The sequence below is a fragment of the Pelecanus crispus genome, chromosome 7 (assembly GCF_030463565.1).
Source record: "Pelecanus crispus isolate bPelCri1 chromosome 7, bPelCri1.pri, whole genome shotgun sequence".
Classification (NCBI taxonomy): Eukaryota; Metazoa; Chordata; class Aves; order Pelecaniformes; family Pelecanidae; genus Pelecanus; species Pelecanus crispus.
This window is the reverse complement of record NC_134649.1, coordinates 26,598,691-26,618,273: the sequence shown is the minus strand read 5'-3', so window position 1 is coordinate 26,618,273 and position 19,583 is coordinate 26,598,691. Positions and strand designations below refer to the sequence as shown.

At 38.3% G+C, this 19,583-nt stretch overlaps 1 protein-coding gene across 1 annotated transcript in view; it reads right to left on the bottom strand.

The window, feature by feature from the left end:
• The window catches only part of WNK2 (WNK lysine deficient protein kinase 2), a 113,168-nt gene that overhangs the window by 42,871 nt on the left and 50,714 nt on the right, over positions 1 to 19,583 (bottom strand). The window contains exons 5-9 of the mRNA XM_075713519.1: positions 9,735 to 9,823; positions 8,656 to 8,875; positions 5,657 to 5,945; positions 2,275 to 2,471; positions 940 to 1,071 (exon numbers count right to left, since the gene is read on the bottom strand). Coding sequence (XP_075569634.1) covers positions 940 to 1,071; positions 2,275 to 2,471; positions 5,657 to 5,945; positions 8,656 to 8,875; positions 9,735 to 9,823 — 927 coding nt within the window. The remainder of the gene's footprint in view (positions 1 to 939; positions 1,072 to 2,274; positions 2,472 to 5,656; positions 5,946 to 8,655; positions 8,876 to 9,734; positions 9,824 to 19,583) is intronic.

The following is a 19,583-nucleotide window of genomic DNA, read 5'->3' as shown; positions in this document are numbered from 1 at the left end:
GTGTTTTTCAAGGAGACCAAATGACATTGTTCTTATACTGATGCTTTCAGAAGAATAGGGCATGTTAAAAAAGAAGAAAAGCAACCTGTGAGATAAATGTTGATAACTAAAAGGGTTTGGAGAGGTATGATACCTGCCAGTCACAAAATATACAGACACTCCACAGCCCTGTCAACAGTTTCTACCAAAGCCAAGCTAAGCTTTTGGTAGAATCACAAAAATGAGCCACAAATTACCATGTTGTACAGGTCTGTGGCTGCATTCCTTACAGGCTGACACCATCTCTGCACAAAGAGGTGACTGCAGCCTTCACAGCTGCCCCTCAGCTGCTTGAAAGGGGTGCTTCGTAAATACCTTTAAGGAACACAGGTTTGGGGGGGAATTCGGTAATTCAAAATGCACAAAGAATTACTATTTGGAGACAATTCAGAGAGAGACAGAATCTTCTTGTGGAAGATAAAGCTACTGGCTGGATGCCTGTACTGAACTATATTTAACACACATGCACAAGTCAAAAAGCAGCATTGCCAAGGATTTAAAGACAATTGACACCAGGCAAAAAAGTCTCTTTCTAACCTTTCAGAAAGGCTAGAAAGGAGGTGCCAAATAATAACACAAAATTAATAAAAAACTATTTGATTTCTAAGGACCAAGATAGTACATTGAAATCAATGCAAGGCTTCAAGACAATGCTGTTAAGCTACAGTGGAAGAGAAGTCTTAAGATACATCAAGACATTCCAAGGTATCACACAATTGTCCTCAAGCCCATTACTCTTCCATCCCTTAAACCCAATGCCCTTTGCCCCATCCCTAAGTCTCTCCAGCTGCAGTTCAATAGTTTCAAACACCTCAAACTTGCTACAGCTATGGGTTGGAGCAGAGCATGGGCAAGGAATGGGATGAGAAAAGTGCTTCTTGGCAGCAGCCAAGCTCTCACCTGCTGGCTGGCCAGCACTGGCTGCGGCTGTCCCAGCTGCAGGGAGGTGACGGTGGTGGGCTGGACGATGGGGAACGGTATCGCTGGCTCCTGGTAGTGCTGGGGCCGCTGGGACACCACTGTGGGCGCAGCCTGAACTGCGGGGAGGCCAGGCTGCAGGAGGGAGAGCACTACTTTAGAGAGGAGTCACCCTCACGTTAAGAGTCTCTGCAACTGTTCACCAAGAATATAATTGCAAGGGAATAGTCTACTGGGCACTTGGTTCAACCCAGAGGGGAAAAAAAAATACAAAAAATTATCTGCAAGGAAAGCAAAGTTACTACAAAGTTACAAAGCTGTTAACTGGGTGAAAAAGAAATTTCTCTTCACAAAGATTTTTGTAATTTCATAAAGAATCTTTATCTTCCATAAAAGCAGGTAATTTACTTGAAATGAATGCCAAGAAAAGGAATAGAGAAACAAGAAACAAATTAAAACCACGGCGGAAATGAAAACAAAAAAAATTAAGAGAAATTCAGATAAGGTTTGTTACAACAGCAGTTCTCTAAAATTTCAGCTCAAACAAAGTAGATAAAATAAGCAGTATGTCAGACTGAGCCTCATAAGCCTAACAAAACCACTATTACAGCTCTGGTAATGTGCTTATTATCTTGGTAAATAATCTCCCAGATTAATACAGTGATTTTTTTTTTTTTCTTGGAAAATGGAAGGTTTTGAGTCAGACTTTTTTTTCCTGTGTTTGTTGAGATTTTCAAACCTTGGAACTTTTTACTTCGGTTATTGTAGGAAGAAAAAAATATGGAAATCCCATCAGAAAATAAAAGGCTATAAGAAATACTTTCTTCATGAATAAATGTTATTATCTTGCCAAACCCTCAATCACAAAAAAAGTAATGCATTTAGGTTAAAATTACTGAAACTTATCAATAGAAAGAGTGAGTCTGCTCTAAAATGAAGAAACAATAATGTGTGGCTATATTGACAGTGAACAAAACAAAAAAAATCAGTTCTCAAATACATGCATGAGTTTAAAACTAGTGATTGCAAAGCTACTAATGTAGTTCAGTGACAACAGATTGATAAGAAGCCTTTTTGCTGAAAGTATGACAGCTGCCAGTGAAGCATTTCTTCAGAATAGCAAATATAGCTAGCCAGACACCATTTACTCAGCGCACATTTCAGGTCGACTAGAAATGTGCTACTAAGCAAGACAGCATTGGTAGAGCTGAGTGAGGAATGTATGAAGCAAGCCCTGGAATCCACACCTACTGAAAACAAGAGTATAAATGAGTATGATCTAGGATACAAAATGATTTCGAAAAGCTTTAGACTTACTCCTGAGGGCTGCTGGTAGTGCCCCAGCTGCTGAAGGCTATGGGGCACAGCCTGGCTCTCGCTCAGAGGTGGGCTATACACCCGTTGGATAGCAGGAGGTACTGGATCAGGCAGAGACGAGTAGATGACGCTTTGCTGGCTGCTTTGAGAATCTGAATAAACAGTGGACCCCTGGCCACTGTCAAATGTGCTGTCAGCTGAAAGAACAATATGTTTTATTAAAAGCTCAACAACTCCAAATGTTCAAGTAATGATTTTAGAGCAAGGTCAACATTGGTTTATGTAATTAGCATTTTTACTAACTTAGCCCTTTCCATTATATAAATAAATTATACAACACAAATGTTATTTTCTACAAAAGGCACATACTGCTTCTCTTAAGCCAAAAACCATCCCCATGGATTTCTGTGCACAACGATATTTTAGGCACACTGATATTTCCTTTGAAGGGCATAAGGTTGACATTAAGAATTGCAGACATTTATAGATTTTGTAGGATGAAAGGAAAGGAAACCCCAGTTGTAATGTTAATAGCAGATCATGGAGTCTTTTAGAGTTAGATCTCCCAGGGATGCACTGACTTTAACACCTTTCTTTTATTAGCATGCTTTATTAGTTCAGCAAATCATACCCTACTTGAGTACATAGCAATACCTCAAGATGAAGAACAGATAACAAAATAATTTGCAGGTTTGCAGCGATTTAGGAGTACCATTCAGAGCTCTGTTGGAGTTTCTCATGCAGAGTGTTTGCCCAGGTAACCTGCAGCATTGCACAGCTATGGGTACTGGGCAAGCATCATATCTTTGCTCAAACAGAAATAAATCTTTTTACTGTACCAGTGAGTGCTACTGATTTTAAAATGTCTTTTCATTACTTTTGAAGCCTGTAAAGTACAGGTGCCCAGTTCTTCTTGAGCATAAGCTACTGTTTTCTTAATTTGAGAAATTAAATTAGACAATCAAGACTGTGTAAGTATCCAAAAGACAAATAGCTTGTAACAGAGATTTAAAACTCAAAATCAAAAGAAAACTGTAATACAGTTAGAAAAAATAACTTAAATTACAGCTAAGTTTAAATGCTATTTCTTTTTCTGACACTTTCCATTTTCTCTTTTTTCCATATTCCAAATAAGGTTTTACTTATTTTGCTTTTAAATAACAAATTATTTTTAATAGCACCCGAGATGACATTTCTCCTTAGTACTCACAAACTATTCTCCCAACTGTTTTTTTTTTTCTTTTTTTCAAAATTAAACTTCCCTCTATATTTATTCAGCTCACTTCTAAAAAGAGTCAACATGGCCCTACTTTAAGGCGGCAGGGATTTCTGCCGCATACACACTTCCATTTTATTACAAACAGTTGTTTAAGACCTCAAAGGAAAAAAAAAGTATAATGGTAGAGTGCTAAAGTAAAAGCTGTGAGTCATTAGATTTTTAGATCAGATTTTTATAGAACAACATGCATTACACACATTAAGTTACTAATTTACATTTTTACATTTGACCTCAGATTATTATATGAATTGGTATAACAGTAATTTATAGAGGTCTTGGGCCTAACATCACTAAGAAAATGCTCAAAGACATCTGATAGTGAATTGTCAAATAATACCAAGTATTGGTTAAAAGTTGAGGGATAAGAAATAAATGGGGGGTGGTTATATTTAGTATAAAATTCTGCCAACTCATGTCCAACAGAACCATGGGAACCACAACTAGCCTCATTGTACCATTAGAAACAAAAAGAGTCATAATTATGTGTTTCTCAAAGGAATTAGCATGAAATAAGTATATGATCCAAAAAAATTAAATGAGATCAATTTAGCTTCAGAAAAAAAGCTTTGTAAATACGGCAATATTCTGAGTGTTATGCAAATGTGGCCATTTCTTATATCTTGTAAAGGTTTGTTTTCTTGTAGAGGCATGCTTGGTTATTTTAGTATTCAAAGCAGACCTCTGTATAGCAATTTATACAATACCTGAATTAATGCAGCAGCTGTCTCTTAGCTAAAGATAATGTATCTTTAATTTAAATATGCTTACATAAATGTAAGAACAGAACAGAACAGTAAAACAGAAACATTATGGTAATAGTTTAGTAGAAAAATATGTACCTCAGAGTTTATCAGAAAAACTGGCTAGAAAAAAAAAAAGAATTCTTATAAAATTTCAAATATTCCAAGCTAAAAATGTGTGGCAACTTTTCCTTCAAGATGTTTAAAAGTATAAATAGATTAAGATTTCAGTATCAGAGCTTGACTTGGTAAAAAAGGTTGATTTTAGGGGACAGAGACAGGGACAAGTTACTTTAAGGAAATAAAAACACTACTTCCTCATGCCTTGCTGTTTGCTGGAGATAAGTCTGATGCTCAGAAATAAAACAAAGAAACAACAAGCTCTGCCAGAAAAGCCAGGTAGTTTCTTATTCAGAGATAGACCAAAATTGGTGCTTGGAATTAAAACAGGAGATGTAAATCCACCTGTCTTGAAATAGCCCAGTGATTACTCTTGGATCAGCCCTCAGCTGAATGTAAAGAGTTGGCTGATCATTGGCTTGTAGCTACCAGGGCCTAGATGAATGAGAGCAACCATCTACTCTGACCTGCAATAATGAAGATCAAACCACCCCCTTGCTTCAAGGCCATGAGCTCAGGACAAAATAGAGAGCCTGGAGGAACAGAGAGCGCACCTGCATCATGACCTAAGGACCCCAAAAATAATTACAGTGTCAACCCACAAGGTCTGGTGCTCCCAACATGTGTGACCAAACCACAGTTGATATTTCCCACAAAACAGGGAAATCTTGAATTACATCATGTAACATTCAGAGGTGGATTTTTTTTTTCTGCTGTAGAACTTTGCACAGCTTCACAAAAAGCTTCAGGCAAGCCATCAAGAGTAACTCACAAAACCCAAGAAACAGCAAGCGCTTTGGTTTCAGTAAGGTCTTCTTTTAAATAAACATCTCCACATTGCCAATACAATTTGAAAAAGCCCCAGTCACTCTGACCAGTTTGGTGCCAATTCAACTTCTGCAGGCTCTGAAACTGTGTTTCACACAAACTTAGTGTTGATCCCACTACCTGGCACAGAAAACATGTATTTTTTGTGTCTAGCAGCAGGTCTCCTTGCTTTTCCATTTAAAAATATGTTTTCTGCATTTATTGCTACTGAAGGAAGAGCTATTTCTATACAATATAGGTTTTCTTGAAACTTTCTTTCAAAATTGCTATGCATCTGTCTGAGATGCTGGTGTTCTTTGAGATACTGTGCAAAAACATGCACAGCAGGTCATCTCACTGCTGAGCTCAGATTATTGTCGATTTTTACCCTTGGACATTCATCACCGTGTGCACAGAAAACCAACACAAGACTTACATGCAACAGACGTGACGCTGGTGGGTAGGTTTTGCTGAAAGGGATGCTGGTCTGCCTCAGGCTCCTCCGACTCTGACAGGACGTGGTGACCAGTGTGAGAAAGGTAGGTGACCTGAACCTGCTGTGCATGCGGCATCTTCAACTTCTCCGGACATTCAGAGTCCCGACGTTCCTCTGACTGCATCCTAGGCCAAATTCTCTCTCTTCTCCATAGTATTAATGCTACTCTGTCACGTATTGACTTCGCAACTATCTTGAGATCATTTTCATGAAAAAATCCAGAGTCAATCTACAGAGGAGGCATAAACTTAGCAAGATTATGTGCACACCGATGTGCGTGCACACGTGTGCACACATGCATATTACTCAAAACTCTTCCTAGCAGAGAAAACATCAGTTTGAAATAACATGAATTACATGTTTATTCCTCATAAGAACAGGAACTCAAGATCTTGATGGGGTTTTTTTGAATAAAACTTCTATCACTAATGCATTTTAAAACAACAATATGTAATTTCTAAGACCTGAATATATATAGGGTCAATTCATTCACCAGTTACCATCCACTGAGAAGAGAGCAAGTTTAACTGCAGATGTACAAATGGGTTCCCCCCCTTTTTTTTTGTTTTTTTGAAAGACTAAGAGAATAGTCAAGAGAGAGACAAAAACCATCTTTGAAAAATGCTCTTTGAACAATGCAACTGGAGTAAACCATACTACCCCTAAATCAGAATTTATTGCCTTAACCTCTCCAGTATACGCAGTTTCCCAAATTGCTGCGCTTAATACCACAGCAAGTCACGAAGGAAAAGATATCAAGAGAATTTTATTTCAAATTAACTTCTCTTAAATGGTAAAGTCAGTCAGTATTGATTGACTTTTATAAAGAAAAAGCCTATAATTGAGTCAAATGCAGACTGTTCACATTTGACTGAAAAGGGGACCAGACTTTCTCAGCATTCAACTGCTCAACAGATAAAATGGAAATTCATCTTTGTGCTATTTGTTTGCATAGTCTCCTACAGCATAGGGTATGAATTTTAGTTTAATAATGACCTGTCAGAAATTTGTCTGCTCTCCCTACATTCTTAACATGCATATCCCATGGATTTGGAAGCACTTACATACATGGAGGAAATCTAAAGGTTTTCATTCTTTGCTCTTGCCCAAACACAAGACAGTTTTACAGCTTAGATTTTCACTGTTTAAAATTAATAGGTGTAAAGCAGCTTAAAATACAGCTACAGATAGATATGGGTATTTTCCACTGCCTATGCCCTCAGACCTTACTGACATTCCTGAACCGATGATGCAGCAAATGCTAACAACAGAAGGGCGTTACTCAAGAGAAGAACCACACAGGTCCAGAGAACCTTGTATGGTATTAACTAACATGCCCAGTAGATTCTTCATGACAAAGCTGAATGGGAAGGCATTGAAAACCTGCCACATTAACAATTTTTTTATACAATTCTTATTCCTACATCTCTATATAGAGAATGGTTAGAGTTTAATGAAGGCATGCTATTTTACAGTACCCACTGATTGTGAAAGGGAACTTCAGGTTGCAAAACCACCAGAACATTTCAAGTTCCTTTTGCCCACACTGGTTGGACAGGCTGGAATGCCTGACTACTGAAAACCCATCAATAGTGATAAATAATTCCCCATACTCAAAAGGTCTCCTGCATTCTTGTCTTCCACAGCACATAAAGCAACACAAATTGATGAAAGCACATGGCTTTGGTGTTTCACAATTCATAAGTGCTAGAAAAAGACATTTAGGAATAAATGTTCCCCTTTGCCTGCCCCCCCAACAGCCTCAAGTTTGAAAGCATTTCATATGCAGTCACTTAGGTAACCGTTAAAGTAATAGTAAAACACAGGTTTTAAAATGATTTGGGAAAGGCTATAGTATCACAGTAGTTTGGGAGTGATCCTTTTAAATACACTTTTTATGAGAATTCTTTCCTCTTCAAAACAAAATATCACAACTATGGGCAAGTAACCTACAGAACTTTGAAATATTTCCATAAAAATTTAAATGCAAAATGTAACAGCAAGTAACTGTACCAGACCAACTTTTAAATGAAATGAGTTCTGTAACAATACATTGTTTGAAAAATATTTGGACCTACTGCAAACTAATGACAAGAACAGGAGTGATGATGACAACATCATTAAATGGGATCCCTTGGGATTTAGATTATAATCGGAACATTTCTGCAAGCACAAGAAAATTCAGACCCTTGACTCAGTGCTTACTGATTCTATGTCTCCATAATGTTAGAAAACCTAAACAACTGCAGTGAAGACATCATTAAAATACGAGTTCAAGGACTATATAGTGAAATTGGAACACAAAATAGTTTTTCTAACAAACCCCACAAGTTATGAAGATACAGAAATTCACCAAGTTAAACTTAACTGTTAAAAAATCCAAAGTTTATTCCTAACTGTGCAGTGGGCTTGAATCTAGTTTCCTAGTTATGTTTGGTGATAGAGTGGCTGACCACAGACTTTCCTCATCGACATTCCTCCTAAGTAACACTGACAGAAAAGATGAAAAGAAGTGTTTTGAAAAATTCAGTGCAGAATATTTTGTGATTGAACTTTTGAACTCTTCTAACTTATTTCAAGATGTTGTCTGAAACTAAACAGATTCCAAACAAATCTAAAGACATTCAACAGCTAATAGAAATTGACAAAAGAGTTTTCAAAACATAAAGGTAGAAGAGACCTCTATGGTCCCTAAGCTACTGGAAATGCCATTTCATGCCTCTGTTTTCATACTTGGTAAACAATGTTTTCCAGTTATCAGTTCTTCCTCATTTACCCCTTTCCTGCAGCGTTCATTCTAAAATCAATGCAAGCTGCTTAAACTAGACACCAGGAATGGTTTAAGTGGAAGTTCCTGTACCAGACTCGTTCCTGCTGTCCTTTGAGATTTATGCACTACTTCATTTATATATACATTTGTCAGGGTAAGTTTATTTTACCATTTCTTGTGCAACATCATCAGGAGTTTCCTTCTCAAGATCAAAAGTAAACTCAATGGCTCCATTATCTTTGGGTTTTCCTTTCAGTTTCTTAGGATCTTCTACCCAGAGTCTTAAGGCAATAGAGGATTTCCTCCCATGGTCTTCTTCTGCAAGTTCCACTCTTACCCCAGTATCTTCAGCAAAAAAGGCATGGCTTAATAAATCTTTAATTTCATATCTGCAATGGATATAAAGAATATTCAAATACTGCAAGTCTTAAACAATTTCAGAGAGGTTTGTGACAAGAAACTGGTGAAAACATTTACAGTATGTTTGGTGTTCATCCATAACATCTGTATTCTTAGCAGAAAGACATAGTATTTCCAGTGTTACTGAGGATTGCTGAAAAAAATGACGTTTCCTATTTCACAAAGCTTCAGCAATATTCATACACCATAAGCACATACAGAAATGCAGATTATAGCTTTGCTCAACTTTTCTTGAGTATCTGAGCTTAAAGAGTACTAAAAAAGGTTCCCTCTAGGTACTCAGTTGAGGTCCCTAAAAACTGTATGTGTGAAAGTTATGAAATACTGAACAGTATACACACTAATCTAGGAGGGGCCCATATAAGAAGATAGGTTTTAAAACCGAAGCTGGAAACAAGGCACAATTCATCCTCACATCCAGAGGCTAATGAGTCAATGGAATCTGCTATAACAGCTTGCATTGAATTTACTGTCTCTCATTTGTGGTCGACCTCCACCACACTCAATGCTCCACGCAGAACCTCCTGAGTGAGATTATACGGACAGCTACGCCAGAATGTGCTAGAATATGCTAGCTCACATGTCCACAATGATGCTTTCTGACATTATTCCTTAAAGCTGAAAGGTTGAGAGACACAACAACAGCATTTATTCAATTATCCTGACATTATATGGCAGGAAAGCAGGCAATCATTTATATTTGTATTTCCATTCTGCATTTTCTCCTGCACAGGGGAGACCCAAAGGCCAGAACAAAAAATCTACAGACAGCTTTGAAATCCCTGCATACACATTATTTAATACAAAACTTGATTACTTGAAACAAACCTTTCTTCTTTATTTTTGCAAATGCACTCCCCAATTATCTCCTTAATTTCAGGATCAGTAACTTTCTCAAAACTTGCTGGCTTTATACCCTGAAAGGATAGAGAAAAACAATTTAGTTTGAAAAAGAATATATTACATCTCTTAATTAAGGACATTTGTCCTACATTTTACAGTCAGTTCAACCCTTGGAGTAACTAATACTTTAAAGTTGTTAGTCTTAATGCAAAACTGAATTCAAGATTTAGGGCTACCGTATTTCTAAGCACCACTGCACTTCAAAACAAGCACACTAGTTTGTACATTAATTCAGCCGTACACAGGGCAAATCTCCCTTTTTCTTTACTAACCTTTGCAAACCTTACCTTTATATCCTCTGGACTCTGAAGTCAATATTCAAGAAACAGCCAATTTTAACTTTTCAAAAGAACTCTTTTCTGAAATTATTCCTTTTATGTTTTTTGCCTTAACTCTCAAAACACTAAATGAATAAAGACAAATAATCATGTTTTTCTTCAGATAGCCAGTTTCAAGAATGAGTCAAAAATACCTTGGAATAGCCCATATTCCTGTTTCCTACAAATCTTTTGCTTTCCTATGTCCCCAACACTCTCCGACACCCTTCCCCTGCCCCCAAACCCAACCCCAAAACCAAGCAGGGGAACAGGAGAACATGTCCAACACCTCTGTATTGCTCTTGCATTTCCCCAGCACATTGTTAGAATTTCATCGGGAATGAGTGGCAGAGCAGGCGTAACCTATAAATCAAGATCAACCTCTGTCAAATGTTAACATTTTTGCTGGGAACAGTGTTCAGTTCTAGATTTGGAACAGCTAACCTATGAGCACAGCCTTTCAAGGAGAAAACCCAACTGTTCCTTGCAGAAGACAACTTAGAGAAGCAGAATCCGCTTCTCCACGTAGGGAGCTTTGGCTCGACATAGGTGCAACAGGAATAGTTTGCATTTCTTTCAGGTTAGGTGGGGTTGTTTTAAAAAGATGGAGAGTATTTCAAAGAAACACACACACACTTCTAGGGTAGTCATAGGTCATCTTTCCCTGCTTTCTAATATTTCAGGACCAGGATCTTAACTCAGCATGATCCTCCTCAGGGTATGTAGCCTCTTAATTAAAAAAACATATATTTTACCAACATAAAGAGAGACTGTAGGAGAAATAGTATGCAAGTTCTCAGGCTAAATAACAGTTTATATATTATGTCAACTTTCTGTACACATAATCAAAATATACTGAAAAAAAAATTAGCGGGAACACCTGGGCAGTTAACACACACGTGCAGCTGTGCATTTTCAAAGCCCAGGCTAACAATTTCTTCTGATGCCAGGTTGCAGACAGGGAGGAAGGGATGTTCCACTAGGAACGGCCATTATTTCCAGTGAGGCCGCCCTACCGCTCTCCTTGTCAAATGATGTAGGAGCAACTAACAGATACACAACATCTGTAACACTGGTAACTCATTCATTCAGTTCAACAGAAGATTTCCTGTGAATACTTTTCAGTATATATTCAGCTATAGATGAAAAGAGTGTCAACACAAAAAGCTATCCTTTTTATTTGTGATGTTCAGCTTAAATCACAAAAAGATTGATTCTGTTTTGAAAACACATCAACATCTCTACCTACTAAAACAAGATGTATATGGATGAAAATTTGACAAAATTAATTTGGGAACAGGTCCTGCAGTTAGACCCTGTTACTTAAGGACCCAGGTATTTTCAATGAAGTCAATAAACAGAATAAAAAGGAAACACAATTTCCTTTATCTAAAAAATGCAGAATCTGATTAAGCACATAACTGAATGGGAAGTGGACATTTAACTCCATTCAAATCCTTTTAAAGTTTCACCCTGAAAAAACAGTAAACAATGGATCATGCAGTGGCAGATAAGACTTTTGTCTCACCTGGTGCTGCCTTGGATTAAAAGAAAAAGAAAATATGTGTTTCAGACAGTGTCTGGAAGTACTTCACTGAATTTAGTCTTGAATAAATTTTATGGGTGAATTTCAATGAGGGCTGGCATGACTCTGATAATTTCTCAGCATTCCAGCATCGGATTATACTTTTAGCTTTTTATTAAAATTTTGTTGCCATTCAAGCTCAGATTTTACTTTAAATTTGGATTTATTTATTTATTTCAGGTCAACCACTCCCTTTTTGTCTTAGAAGTCCAGAGGGAAATGTGTAATTCATAAATTTTGAAGGAAAAAAAAAAAAAAAAAAGACTGAATAGTCATACAAAGACTCAGCTTTCCAGTTTTGCCTAGGCAGAGAGCTGCTGAGATCCAAAAAAAACCATTCTTGTGGGAACAAAACAAAATAATCCACACACGTGGCTGGCTGGCTGTAACCCACTAAAAAGAATTATTTGCTTAAGCAAACCTAAATCTTACTTATGAGATGAGGGTTCGAATTTTGCATATTAGAAGAATGTGTCAAAATGATAGGGAGTGTCTAGCCTACTGAAGCCCAGGCTTGCTCAAAACAAGCAAACGCACACCACAGTGTGTCAAGAGTGTTCCTTAAGAGACCTCCAATGCCGGAATTAGAAATAAAAGAAAACAAAGTACCACCGAAAGACATTTTTAGCATGAATCATCTATACCCTAATACACCCTAAAGTTACAGGAGCCTATCATGTTCTCAGATGGGGAGGAGTTTGAAGAAATCTTCAGTAATTCACAATGGAAAGTAATAGGATGAACCTCTATGTTTTCAAACACTCCAGTTTGCTATAGGAAACCATTGATTTCCATCTTAGCGACACTTATCAGGGAGAATGGGTAATAGAGACCATCATCTATAGCTTAATGCTTACTGAAGAATATCCCACAAACGTTCACTGGTATCAATTTAACTGGAAAAAAACCCCCAACCCTCCAAAAAACCACCAACACCCACCCGCCCCTTCCCCCTAACAAAGCAGTAGAGGCAATTTTCACCATACTACCTGAAGAGCTTTCAGCTACCTAGAGGAATAGGAATCTATTGCTCACGTATCTACACACTCAAGGGAACCTGCCAATTGCTTTTTGTAATTGCAGAGTGCTTCATGGGCATCTTAACACAAACTGAACATATGAGAGACACAAATAGCATAAGGCATATCACAGTATCTCTTGATTTAATTTTCTTTTCCAGAATTCACAATCTTCATTTACATGGTTTGACTGGAACTCTGACATGACTGGGATGGAGCAGGGCAGGGCATACTGGGCATCTAGAAATTAGGTTTGCCTGAAAATGGTTCTTTTGACAGATCCCTGATGACTGACCCCTATTTTTGACCTTACAAATTGCTTCCACAAAAAAAATAGCAACTCCTCCAAACACCATTTTACTTTCAACATCTTTTGAAGGAACACTGACTCCTCTCCAAACATCTATTGTATTAATCTACTGAACAGCTAAGCTATGAATAGATGACTGAAACAAACAAGAACAAAACATGCCCAGTGAAGTACTGAACAGAACTGCTTTGCTAAAGTGTTTTCTCAATGCCCATATGCTACAGTATGCTTTTGCTCCTTACTCTTCATTAAAAATCTCACAGGGCATCTCATTGTAACGCTGCAAACCCTCCCTACAGTGCTGTACCCTGATGCTTACGAACCTCCTGACAATGAAGGGGGTTTATGCAAAACACAGGTTTCTATTTGCAATCAAACAATTAATCTCATTCATTTATACAAAAGCCATCTGTCTTTCCTGAGCATACCCAAGGAAACATGGCACCAAAATTCAAAGTATATTAGCTAAGGAATTATCCATGACAGTTTTAAAGTGTTCAGCTGTCTTGTAAACAAAAGTAAATTCAACACCACTGCATCTGAAATGCGGGGCCAACTGGTTGACAAAGGGTGCAAAGGGATATTTTCATACAAATTCTTTAAATGCTTATATTATATATATATATATATATAAAATACAAGAGTAAAACGAGAGACAATCAAATAATATGCCTTTTGAGAACTTCTCTGTCTCAAACAGGATGATTTACTTTGAACCCCTCCCTGCCACTTAGTCTTCTCACCTTTTTTCTGAAGTGATTAGATTTGAAATACATTGCACTCCAGTATATGATATTGAGTCTACAGTCAGGTACATAAAAGACATTAACATTTTAACCTTTATGTTGGGGGCAAAACCGTGAAGCTTGTTTTTTAGAGGTCTAAAAGTAGCTGCTTGTCATTTTTCCATCAGCAGAGCACACTTCTGATGGAGTAACACACAATGCTTTATAAAATGCACAGCGTATACCAGAGAAGTCAACATTAAGTCTGACCCATGTCAGCCAGTAATTTTTTCTAAAGGCTTTCGTTTCACCTAGAAGGTGCCCTCTCAGTCTAGATATAGTCTACTTTGGACTAAAATTCCACCTTCTACTTGAAGGTAGTCTCTAGACTCATGTAGTTCCTACAAAAGGAAAAAAACTCTTCCAAAAAAGCTGAAACCATGTTTCCAACTGAAATTCCACCCTACCACATGCTCTCTGAAGTCAATAAAGTGGAGAAGTTCTCAATTTTGTCAGTATTTTATTCCACGACATTCAGCAGCGAGATCACTGTATACAATTATAAATTCATCTGTATTTCACTCCAAAATGGTACTCAATCCTAATGCTAATCTAAGATTATCTGCAGATCTAAGAAGATATCTGAAACACACAAAAAGTCAATGCACTAATATTCATAACATTGTCTGTTGTTGCTGTGCTACAGCTATAGAATTTATTCCATCTGTATGAACGATATAGAATATAGCCTGTGAATCCTGAGAAAACATTCAATACATTTATAAAAAAGAAACAATATGAAAACTTAAAATGCAAAACCGAACACTATAAACATGCAGGTTGTTCTAAAACACAGGTTTGTGCTGCTAAACCCAAGAAGGTTGCCATGAACCCCCAGCAGATACAGCTAGTCTGCTGTGCATTATGCAGTGCATCAGTAAGAAAACATTGGACTGGAGCTGCATGGGAAGGTCACAAACTCCGATGTTTCACCACTTAATATGCCTATTGTCTACATCAAAATCATTTGGCAGAATGATTAAACACAAAAAAAAAAAATCTGACTAAGAGAAACCATCAAGTTATGCATGAAAAATGAGATTATAGCATCAGACTGAAGGTCACTGCAAATATGCTGACCAGGAAATCACTTCAAAGTTAACTACAGTAAATATAGCTTGGACCTGTTGCTTGAAAAATATGCATTTTCTATTTATGTTCCATATCCTCTTTTTTATGTTTACATTCCAGAATTCAGGCTGAGAGGGCAGAGAGAGAGGTGACAAGTTGTAATGAACACGTCTTATCTGCCAAAAAAATGAGCCTTCCTGTACATTTGGGAAAAAACTTGGGAAATGATTGCCACTTTATCCTGGACTGTTATATACATACAGTTACCCATATGTAAAATCAAGAGTGGAAAACTAAAGCAGCAATTAAGCCATGAGAATATGGTCAGGTTACTGAAATAATTAAGTATAATAATCTTACACTACGGACATGCATGACGCATAATATCTTAACACAAAATTGTAATGTCTCAGAAAGGTAATGTTTCTATTTTCTATACCAATAAGGACTATCAATGCGTGTGACTTGAATAGCCACGACTTCAGACGTATCTTATGTACTTAGCAGGCAAGAGTTTGATAGAGTGTTAGAACACAAAGTAGAAACAATTGAAAAAGATATTATAATGGCAAAACCAAAGTAATACACTGACTGTGCTGGGCAGCAGAGGGAATGTGCATCCCAGCATAATCCAAAGTAAGGTTGGAGGCAGTCTAAAGCATAAAATGGTTATTGTACCTTCACTAGCAAGCAATTGCTTGCTTGATGCAAACACTAGCAAGCAATTCCAACCCCTTTAGATGCTATTAGGACCTCCAGTGATTGCCACCACGATGCCGAGCAGTACTAGTCAGTTATTTTATTTTACATTTTTAAAATAAAAGCATCAGGAAACTAGACAGCAATCCCATTTTTACATTACATTGACCATCAATTTAAAAGACTAAAAATAGTGTTTACATTTCCGGTGCAAAAAAACAGTTTCATCAAAAATTAATTAAATTTCTCACTGACAAGCTGAAATACGTGACAGCGTTCAGGAGTGCTGCACCATTGATCCCCTCCATCTGAGAAGGTCAGAGCCACCTTCTGCTTTAGTGAGAACCCCAAAACCTCATCTCACACTGGTAAGAAAACAGTGTAATTCAGCCTCTTGGTTTTAGTCTACGCTCTATTTCTATACTATATTTCAGTCTAGTAAAACACAAGGCTAGCGATAGCTGCTGCATGACCAACCCTAACTCCTCATGAAAATTGATTTTAAAGTCTTTTCGTCTGTAAGTCATCACTGCCCCAGCTAATGGGGCAGACCCCACCATTAGGTGATGGCTCAGGACAAGGTGGAGGGACCCCACACCCCAACAGCAGCAGCATCCTCCTCCCCCAGCCCGTGCAGCGCCGGCTGAGTGACTCACACAGATCGAAGCAGGGTCCCTTGCGGTCGCCAGCTCTTCTGCAGATGCAGCTCCTCTAGAGAAGCTGTTGAGTTGCCAGACAGGTTCCTTCTGGGACCAGAGATCTCCCCCAGGGTGCCAGGTGCTCATCTTGCACCCTCACCAAGAGGTCCACCCCCTGCTCCTCCTCCTTGTCTGACAGTTCATGCAGCTCATGGCATTGACAGGGCTTTTCCCTCTCCACAGGGAGTTGGTTAACCCTTTCCTTGGAACAACAGTAATGCCATCTTTTCCATCTAAGGCATCCCGGTGCCTTTGCTTCCACTGCTACTGCCCCAAGTTCTGCTGAAAACAGCAGTAAACACACCCTCTATGTCTGTACCTGATGTTTTCTGCCTCAGCTTTCCCTGCTAGACAGCTCTGTTTCAAAAATACCCCTTACGAGTAATAAAGTGACCTTCCAACAGCTTCTCCACCATTACGTGATAAGCATTATTTTCCATCTCTCTAAAGTTGCTAGTATAAGACCAGTTTTACAAAGTTAAAATAATTTACCATATAATCCTCAGCTATGTAAAGGTTATTGCCACAGAAAATTATTTGGCTCAGGCTTTCATCAGTGTTTAAAAAAAATGACTACTTAAGTCTGCAAATTGAAATATAACACCTAATTAGGAGTCCTCTGATTAATCATTATTCTTTGCCATCTTCGATGTTGCTTTGATAAATGAGGCTTAGGAGTCTTACGAAGTCTCTTAATTACCAATATTCCAGAGGGCTAAGAGTTGTATACAGAGTTTCTCTGGGTATGTGGAGCAATGGAAGACATCTATATTATTTGTGGCTCTAAAATGCAGACACACATATACATCAGCTAACCATGATGGCAGCTCCACAAACAAATGAGGCACACTGCTCATGCAACACCTGTCCAAGGCAGCAGGTAGCACACACTACACTTCTCATGAAAGCCATGCAGTATCGAGGGTTACAAGACTGGTATCACATTCAGGAGATGAGGCCTCAGAGCCTAAAATTCTGAAGAGACTCCTGTTGTCACCATGTGAAGCTTTAGAGCCTGAGGATATATCTCCTAAACTACCTACAAAGATGGCATTTAGAGCACATCCAAAGGACTACATACCTAAACAAAGCCAACAAGCCATTGTGCCAAAGGAGATAAACTTTTCTTTGTAGGGGAGGAGTGGAATAACAATGTCATAAAGCACTGTGGAATAACAATATGGAACAAGCGGCCATCCTCATAATGATTCAGGCAAGCAACTCCAACTGAGCCATCAAACCTATTTCAGTTCTTTGAGAAGATGTAGCATGCATTTCCAGCCAGCTCATGGTGCAGAGCACAACGGCCTGCAGTCAGTAAACCAAGCAGACCCATTTCTGCACACACTCCCTTCCCTACAGCGCCATAGGGAGCTGCTCCAGCCAGTGATGAAGCTAACTGCGCTGCTGAGCAGCTTTTGAAGCACCTCCCTCCCCGCTCTTTTTTTTAATTATTTCTGAGTAGCTATGGGTTGAAAGCAATACTCTAAGAAGGGTTAAACTACCAGAAATCAGGGTTGCAGCCCACTGGGAAAGATTCAGCTTTACCAAACTACGAATGTCAGCTTGCAACAGTTTACACAAAAATGGGATAAAGCTGTTTCCCCTCTTCAGATGTGCCCTCCTGCTTTCAGAAAGTCATGGCAGTTCTCTCATTTCCAGCAGGGACATCCTCCTGTGTCTTGTGATACTGGCTTCAACTTTTAAACATAGACTCCCAAACTGTTTGCATCCTCCCTCTCCCACCAGGTTAGCATAATCACAGCTGGTTAGCACAGCAATCTACAACAAGAGCACCAACTTCCCAGCATCCTGGTCTTTAGTGGTGGGAAAAGACAGATATTGAACAATACAAACTATACCTATAAAAATTAAATTGCAAATAAACCCATCATCTAGCACATGCAAGTGTTTGGGTATCTGATGAAACCACCTCTATATCCAGTGTAAGAGATTAGCATACAGCAAATCAGAAAATGCAATTTTGACCTTGAGCAGTGTTTGTGGACTGCAGGATTTCACAGTACCATATTTGTACTGGCCTGATTCACTAAAATTCTTGGAGAAGGCAAGTGGTCTCAAGTACCTTTCAAAATCAACCAGTTATTACTAAGTTTCATTTGGGAAGATTTTTGCTCGTAGTTGGATAAGAGGAATACAAACTAATTTTGGGACCACACTTTTGGAGACTGAGATGGATCTGCTCAATGTATCTACTATGTAAGCCTAACTGCTCTTTCTACCTTATAGGTCAAAGAAATACAAGCAACCTTATCTGTAGCTAAGCTTTGCAAATTTTAGTGCAGCTTTCTTCTGAGGATTACTCTTTTCACATCCCGAGTGTGCAGACTGCATCTTTTGGTGATGCACGAGGGCCAAACCACACAGCTCTCTATCTTCTTTTGTAGCAACCAGATGGAAAGAAGTACCTGGGAAAATCTTTGACAAACCAGTCTGCTTAACATAATCTATCCTGAAAAAAACCTCCTGTAACTCTTGGTTTCACTTAACCAAGTAGAACAGAATATAACCACGGCTGCCAAAGGCTTTGGCAAGTCTCATTTCTCTGCAGTCAGTGATCTGCAATCTGATAGCATCTTACATACTCAGGAGTTTTTTCTGGCATTTGCAGTACAGCTCACATGTACAAATACATTTATCATCTAGGGGTGAGAATGTTGGAGAGAGTATTTTATGCAGTGTAGAGATGAAATTGACTTCTCCAACCTAACCTCACCTGAAAATGCAGCAAACCCATTTCCATGGTTCCTATCTGGGGATTACCAGACATTGCAGAATTCCAACATACAGATATAAAGTTCCTCTGGCTGACTTAAAAACTAAACATTGCTACCTTTTCCCTTTCATATCTTCAGGTAATTTGTTACACATACAAACAGAGAGAATCTGCGCTGGAAATCTGAATCAAACATCCCCCATCATATAAATAAATATTTAGGCTGTAATGTAAAAGTTAGTCCTTTTAGCTTTGTGGGAAACTTGATCAAGTCTGAAAAGTCCCCATTTAGGAGGCAAGACTAGAGCAAAGATTTTTTCCCTGCTCATTATTCCCAAGTTTTATGTATTTTTGGCTGATGGAGACAAAATCAGCAACAAAGATTATTGAAAATATTTTATGCAGCTGCAGCATAGTCAAACACAATCCAGCCATGGAATTGCAAGCTTACAAATAAACTTGCAACAGGTTTGCGTAATCCAGAGCTCAGATACCTCAACTTCTACAACACACTACACATTCAACAGTACTGACACCTCATCGAAATACATTT